This window comes from Nannospalax galili, unplaced genomic scaffold (genome assembly GCF_000622305.1).
Source record: "Nannospalax galili isolate Female #2095 unplaced genomic scaffold, S.galili_v1.0 scaffold706, whole genome shotgun sequence".
In the NCBI taxonomy this organism is placed as follows: Eukaryota; Metazoa; Chordata; class Mammalia; order Rodentia; family Spalacidae; genus Nannospalax; species Nannospalax galili.
This window is the reverse complement of record NW_008354694.1, coordinates 885438-893132: the sequence shown is the minus strand read 5'-3', so window position 1 is coordinate 893132 and position 7695 is coordinate 885438. Positions and strand designations below refer to the sequence as shown.

General features: G+C 46.1%; 1 protein-coding gene across 1 annotated transcript in view; it reads right to left on the bottom strand.

Annotated features, from left to right (window-relative positions):
* The window catches only part of Fat2 (FAT atypical cadherin 2), a 91084-nt gene that overhangs the window by 42523 nt on the left and 40866 nt on the right, over positions 1–7695 (bottom strand). Inside the window, exons 6-8 of the mRNA XM_008851882.1 lie at positions 5874–6046; positions 4471–4752; positions 2494–2704 (exon numbers count right to left, since the gene is read on the bottom strand). Coding sequence (XP_008850104.1) covers positions 2494–2704; positions 4471–4752; positions 5874–6046 — 666 coding nt within the window. The remainder of the gene's footprint in view (positions 1–2493; positions 2705–4470; positions 4753–5873; positions 6047–7695) is intronic.

Here is a 7695-nt window from a genome sequence, read left to right as displayed (position 1 = left end):
CTCTCTCTCTCTCTCTCTCTCTCTCTCTCTCTTTCTCTCTCTCCTTCTCTCCCCCCCCACCCATAGTTCCAGCTAGCATGGGACTCTCTATGCAGACTTGTTAATTTTGATCTCACAGAAACCTGCCTGCCTCTGTCTCCCAGCTCTGTCTTCTCTCTTTGGTAGAAATGGTAACAAGTAACTGTTAAAGAAAACTAGAGATTCTGCACCTAACTGAGGCTTGTAGCAGAATTTGATGCCAGGAGCTGAAAGAGCTAGAAAGGAAGTGCTGCCTCTTGGAGTGCCACGAGGCTCATTGGTCACCCCAGAAGCTATGGGCCTGTATGCCGGGGGCTGCCACTCTCTATCATACATGAGTCATGACAGCAAACAGCTGAGCGGCCTCATAAAATCTTCCACCTGACTTTTCACAGCCATGTCACAGGGTACTAGCTGGGTAGATATGGGTTCCTCCAGTAGACAACAGGCTTAGCTAGTTCCATTAAACACAGCTAACTTGGCCAGTCATGGTGACCTGTGCCTGTAACCCCGGCACTTGTGAGGTGGAAGCAGGAGGATCATGGGTTCAAGGTCATCTTTGGCTACATAGTGAGTTCAAGGCCAGTCTGGGTTACATGAGACCCTGTCTCAAAAGAAAACAAAATAAAACCAAAATGTACCTAAGTTGGCCAGGCACGGTGACTCATGCCTTTAATCCCAGCACTGGGGAGGCAGAGGCAGGCAGATCTCTGTGAGTTCAAGGCCAACCTGGTCTACATAGTGAGTTCTAGGTCATCTGGGGCGACCCTGTCTCAAAAAAGGCCGGGAAAAAAAAGTACCTAAGTTAGCTATCAGAATGTAAGTATAATTTCTTCTCATGTTATACTGCTCAGACAAAAAAACTGAAGGCACAAAATTGTATGTTCATTATGACCTCAGTGCTACCAAAGATGCTCAGAAAGGTGTCCATAGGACAGGAAGTCCACAGAACTGTCACCTCTGGGTGCACATTACATTCTTTATACATCTGTGCATGTTTTCAAAAATGAGTGTGAGTGATTTCTATCATCTAAAATTAGCCTTTTTTTTTTTTTTTTTGGTTTTTTTGAGAAAGGGTCTCCCTGTAGCCCCAGCTGGCCTGGAATTCACTATATAGACCAGGCTGGCCTTGAACTCACAGAGATCCACCTGCCTCTGCCTCCCAAGTGCTGGGACTACAGGCATGCGCCACCATGCCTGGCCATATTTTAATAATATTTATTTATTTTGAGGTGAGAGGCTCTTGTGTGCCATGGTGTGTGGAAGTCAAAGGACAACTTGCAGGAGTCTGTCCTCTCCTTCTACCATGGGTACCTGGAATCTAACTCAGGTCATCAGACTTGGTGGCAAGTACATTTACCCACAGAGTCATCTTACCAGCCCCTTAAAACTAAATCTCATCTCTAAAATGAAACCATCATCTCCATCAGCAGGGTGTCAAAGAGAGGAGATGAAATGAGAGATGTGACTACAGTTCATAAACCAGAGAGCAAACGAGGAGTGCACCATCGTTTATATACTTTTAAATGACGGCACACTCCCCCACAGAGAAGCTGTGACGAGCTGTGATTTCACGAAGCAGACACGCTCTGTGAAGACAGTGAGTAACGTCACGGTCATCTTCTTCCAGTGTCTGTCTCCGTGAAACATCACTGTGAAGGGTAATTATCATTAAATGTCATTACTTATTCATTATCATTACTATAAATGATTAGTAATTTGTTGGATCCTGGATAGTATCACTTTGTCACATTAATTACTTACAATTTTTAAAAAGATTTAAAAAAAATTTGTCTGTGAGTCCAGTACCCACGGTGGCCAGAAGAGGGCACTAGATCCCTGGAACTGCAGCTACAGGTGGTGTGAGCCACTCAACGTGGGTTCTGGGAACCATGGGTCCTCGGGATGAGCAGCAGTCCTAACCAGCGCTGAGCCATCTCTCCAGCCCCACATCAACCAAAACCAACGCTTATCAAAAGTATGCAACTCCTGGCACCTGCCGTTTTCATCATTACAGTGTGCACATCTTCTCTACGGAGCCTTACAACTTTCTAGCAAAGGTAATATTCCCATTTTTCAGAGGAAGAAAATCATATAACAGACGTCATCAATATGCAGCCATAGCAGAAAATAAACATTACCCCTAAAAGTATGTCGTACACCTGGTGAGTACTGGCCTGTCCCGTGTCATGCATGTGCTTGGAGTCATCACATTCTAACACATGTGCAGTCTCTATACATATCTTCCAGGTCACTGGTGGCTTGCGTCATTACATGTAAACCTTCCCATAACTTGAGAGCCCCTTTTTTATTGTTTGTTACTACACTTTTGGAAATACATGTACACAGGTCATTATAGTTTCGTGGAATGTTCCAGAATTGTCATCTGTCAAAGCTTACAGAGCTTGGTACTTCATTTATCTGTAGATTCATCTCTCTCAACCCCTAAGCTCACCACCATCCCGGGCTGCTTACCTTTCATAAAAGAGTACCGGACCTCGGCATTGGCTCCCCGGTCGGCATCCACAGCTCGGACCTGCAGCAGGTCTGTGCCTGGGACAGTGGTGTCAGGAACACTCACCTCATAATGAGGCTGAGTAAAGTGGGGCGGGTGGAGGTTTCCATCCTCCACGTGAATGGTCACCCACACAAAGTTCCTCTTGATGGGTATCTCTTGGTCTCGGACCTGTGGGCACAGGGGTCAGCAGAGTGAGGAGGCACAGACAGAACGGAAGGAGGCAGGAGGCAGGTCAGAGCAAGGCCAGCCAGCCAGAACGACGGTGAATACGCCACCCAATTTCTGTGGGTACCTTCAATCTTTTTCCAACCTGTGCTTTTATTTATTTTTTTATTTTTATTTTATGTGTATGTGTGTATTGCCTGCATATAGGTAAGTGCACCCATGTTGTGCAATGCCCGCGGGGGAAAGAGGCTGTTGGATCCCCTGGAAATGGAGTTATGGACAGTTGTTAGCTGCCATGTGGGTGCTGGGATTTGAACCTGGGTCTTCTGCAAGAACAGTCAGTGTTCTGAACCGCTGAGCCATCTCTCCAGGCCCCAACCTGTGCTTTTAGAAAGGAGTGTCTTCATGATGATTTGGCTTAGCTGTACTAATGGATAATTTCACTTTAGGTGAAAGACAGAATTAGGCCGAGAAGCACAGCAGATTTCAGAGATTATTAGTTCTTTAAGATATAACATATTAACATGTTCTATGGTCAAAGAGATTTCGGGGGCACTGAATTAAATGAAGTGGAACAGTTTTGTTGGTGGCGGCCTTCTCAAAGCCATCAGTTCACACTGATGTGCCCAGAGGATGATAAATCAGTACGTAAGGATCCCAAGACAAGAGGTCAGATCCTAGCTCTGGTTCATCACAACTGTGTGGCAGTAAGCAAACGTCTGTCCTTCTGTGGACAGGGGGAAGGAACAGGGTTAGAGCACGAACAAGAGGTTATGTAGGGAGTGAAATTTAAGGACGCTTTCAGTAGGGCGTGGTGGCACATGCCTCTTTAGTCCCAGCACTTGGGAGGCAGAGGCAGGTGGATTTCTGTGAGTTTGAGGCCAGCTGGTCTACATAGTGAGTTCCAGCCTAGCTGGGGTTACAGGGAAACCCTGTTTGAAAAAAAAAAAAAAAAAAAAAAAGGAGGTTTTCATTGTCGAGTCATAAAAACATAGGCACATGACCCAGATAGTGAGTTCCCCTTAAATATTACCCTAGAGGCTGGCTTGCTTGATTCTAGCCCTCGTCCTGGGTTGGAAGGTCTCTGGATCCCTCCCAGTTTTGACAGTATATAAATCCACAAGGCAGTCATAAAATCACAGAATGGGGAAAGATCTGTCAGAGATATTTGGGATGAGTCCAGAGAAAGCCAAGGTTAACAGGAGCTTCCTTGCCAGCGCCCCTACCCCCTGCAGGATCTTCATGCCAGGCATGCCTTATGGAAGACACCTCTGGCCAGCTGTGAAATACCACAACTCTCTGGGGATTATCATTATAGATATCTATACACCCGACCCATTGAGGGCCAGCAGGCCCAGGGCATGTTCTCTCCACCCACCTACATGTAAGCCCAGGGTTGTGGTTTGAATGTGAAATGCCCCTGCCCCTAGGCTCATGTGTCTGAACCTTGGACCCTAGATTGGGAAGGTTGTGGAAGCTTTACAGGGTGGAGCCTTGCTGGAGGAAGTGGGTCCCTGGGGGCGGGCCTTGAGACCCACTTCTTGTTTTCTCTCTGCTTCCTGAGGTTAGATGCATGTGACCAGCCAGCTCTCTCTGCCTACCACCAAGCCTGCCCTGCCTTGTCATCTCTGCCATGGTGGATGATATCGCCTCTGGAACTGTAAGACAAAGAAAACCCTTCTCCCTCCAGTTACTTTTGTCAGCATTTCACCACAGCAATGAGACCGTAACTAGAACACGCATCCGAACCTGTTCCCTGGTTTACTCACCATAACGGTCAGTATGTGCTGAGAGGGTCCCGAGCTCAGGTCCAGTCTCCCCACTGTTACCAGGACTCCACTGATCGGATCCAGTTGGAAGAGACTGGCACTTCCAGGGTCTTGGCTGTCCTGGATGGTATAAATGAGGCCCTTGCCCTTGTCTTGATCTGTGGCCTGGACTTGGAGGAGCTCCACCCCAGGCAATGTGTCTTGGGGGACCCTGACGTCATAATGATCCTGCAGGAACTGGGGCCGGTGGTGGTTGATGTTGGCGATCATGAAGATGTAGACCTGGGAGGAGACAGGGAGGACAGGGAGCAGTCTGTGAGCTGCATGGCAACAGGGATGGTACCTGCCAGGACTCCATTGCCAGCCACATTCACGTTGGCAGTGCCTGGCACACGGCTGCCACTCCACTCAATAAATATCTATTGAATGAATGGTCGGAGTTCAAGATCGCAGGTTTTCAGATACCAGGTTGTCTAGTGGAGTTCCAATGCAAAAAGTTTTTAAACTGCATGTGGTGGTACACTCCTATAATCCCAGCATTTGGGAGCCTGAGGCAGAATTACCATGCGTTTGAGGCCAGCTTGGGCTACGTAGTGATTCTGAGGTCAACCTGAGTGAGACCTGTGATGTGTTAATCACTTGCTTTACTTAAACTAGCATCTCCTGGGAAGGTAGTCTCAATGAGGGGTTGTCTAGATCAGGTTGGCCTGTGTGCTGTGTGTCTTGGTTATGTTAATTAAGGTGTGAAAGTCCACCTGCTGTGGGTGGCACCCCACCCTAGGCAAGGGATCCTGGGCTGTGCCAGAGTAGAGGAAGGGAGCTGAGCACTGGGACGCATGCACGCAAACAGTCATTGCTCTCCACTCTTGATGTGAGACGGTGACTTGGAACTGGAAGATTTGGAACTGTGAGCCAAACGTACTTTCTCTCTTAAGTTGCTTTTGTCAGGGTATTTTGTCACAGAAATGGGACAAGGAGAAGCTAAGACAGACCCTGTCTCAAAAACAAAAAAAACAAAAAAAAAAAAAAAAGAAAGAAAAAATTTATTGGGCCCTTTTCTTCAAACAAAATGTGTAAAATCCCAATATAGGAAATAGCTTTGTTCTACTACTGCATAGACCTGACCATCATTTCCTCAACCCTAGCCCCCGGCAGACTCTCTTTGATTACTACTATTTACTGGCACAAATCCATTTGTGATATAGAAATCTAGAATGGGGAAAAACTCTCTCACAATCACAGAAGTAGACTGTGTATTAGTAAGATGGAAACCCAGAACTTTGAGTCCAAATCCAGTTCTTTGAGGTATTCCATATTAATAAAAAGCCTTCAGTAGCCTTTTTCCAACCAAGGGTACCTCCTATCTCCTTCAGGGCCAGGGGTCCCTGACTGAGGCCTCTCACCTGTGTGGTAATGGTGTGGAACCCATCTGTCACCTCCACGGTCAAGTTGTAGGTCGACCTTCTCCTTGTATCCAGAGGCCTGGCGATGATGATGCTGCCCGTAGTCTTCTCTATGTCAAAGTCCATGTCCTTGTCCCCGCCTGGAGTGGGAGTTGGGAAAGAGCAGACAGACCCTCAGTGACTTAGGCAGCTGAAGGCCAACCTGGACTCAGCTACAGACTTAGAACACACAGTGGGTATCAGCATTGGCTGACCAAGGCTGGCAAGACTGTGGATGTGGTGGTTTGAATGAGGCTCAGGTATTTGAATACTTGGTCCCCAGGTGGTGGTGCCGTTTGGAGAGGTTATAGAACTTTTAGAACATGGAATCTTATTAGAGGAAGTACGTCACTGGAGGCGGGTGTTGAGAGTTGATAGACTGGCTCTATCTGCTTCCAGTTTCTGTCTCTACTCTCTCCACGCGGTATGCAGTTGAAGATGTGCTCTCCCAGCTTTTGCTCTGGCCACTGCTGCCGTGCCTCACCTGCCATTATGGACTCCCCCTCTCCAAAAGTTACTCTTGGGTCATGGTTATTTTATCACAGTAACAGAAAGTAACTGCTTCGGGAATTAGAGACTCTAAGACTGTTCAGAAATAGACTGGAGTTTATCTCCTTGGGAGTTCAAAAGGCTATTATGTCTCCTGTCTTATTAAATACAGGGAAGAGCAAAGCTGTGAGGCTTGAAGAATCCTAGAGGAGAACAAAAATCTCTGCAGAAGTTATTCAGCCTCAGGGATTACGGATGAATATATAAGGTCCCCCACAGACTCTGGGTTTGAATTTCTGGTCTCTGGATGGTGGCACTATTTTGGGAGAACGTGGAACTTAGGAGGTGGGGCCAGGCTGGAAGAAGTAGGTCACTCTCTGCTTCCTGGATGGTCATGAAGTTGTTCCCTATCACACATTCCTACCACCATGACGCTTTGCCCAAGTTCCTAGGCCCAAGCCACCATGGCCTGAGGCCTCTGAAACCAGGAGCCTCTGTTAAGTTATTTCTGTCAAGGTTTTGTCACAATAGCATGAAAATAAATAGCATAGAGAATGAGACATGCAGGATCAATCACAAAGGCCTGCTTTGTGGCTTCATATTAGACTGTGCAAACTGCCCGTGTCCATCCTGTGCCTAGACACAAGGAGGAATGCAAAGAACACTGTTCAGTAAAAGGAACTGATTTTTAAAAAATATACATGGAAAGGTTAAGTGGAGACGGAGGACAGGAAATGGGAAGGAAGAAGGGGGTCAACCAGAACTATGCAACAAAATGCCATAAGGAAACCTTTTACTTTTTAAATTAAAAAAAGATGTAAAAAGAAGACAAAGTTTGGAAGGAGGGTTCTGGGGGGAATTGGAGGTGGGACGTTGGAGATGATCATCACACATTATACACATGTATGAAATAGTCAAAGAATGAATTTTTTAATTATTAAAGATAAAATACGAATACAAACTACAGAACAGCATGAAGTTATTTAAATATCTATTAAAGAGAAGTTTGTTTAGTGATGTTTGAAATGTATTCACAATATATTACATCTAATATTTTAATAATTAGATGTAAATTAATATTTAATATTTTAATATAACACTATGTATCTCTGTTGTGTGCATAAAAAACATATAAAATTGTAACAATGGGGTTGGAAACATGGCTCAGCTGTTGAGAGCACTGGCTGGTCTTGTAGAAGACCCAAGCTGGTTCCCAGCACCTACATGGTGGCTAACAACCATCTGTAACTCCAGTTCCAGGGGATCTGACACCCTCTTCTGGCCTCTGAGGGTA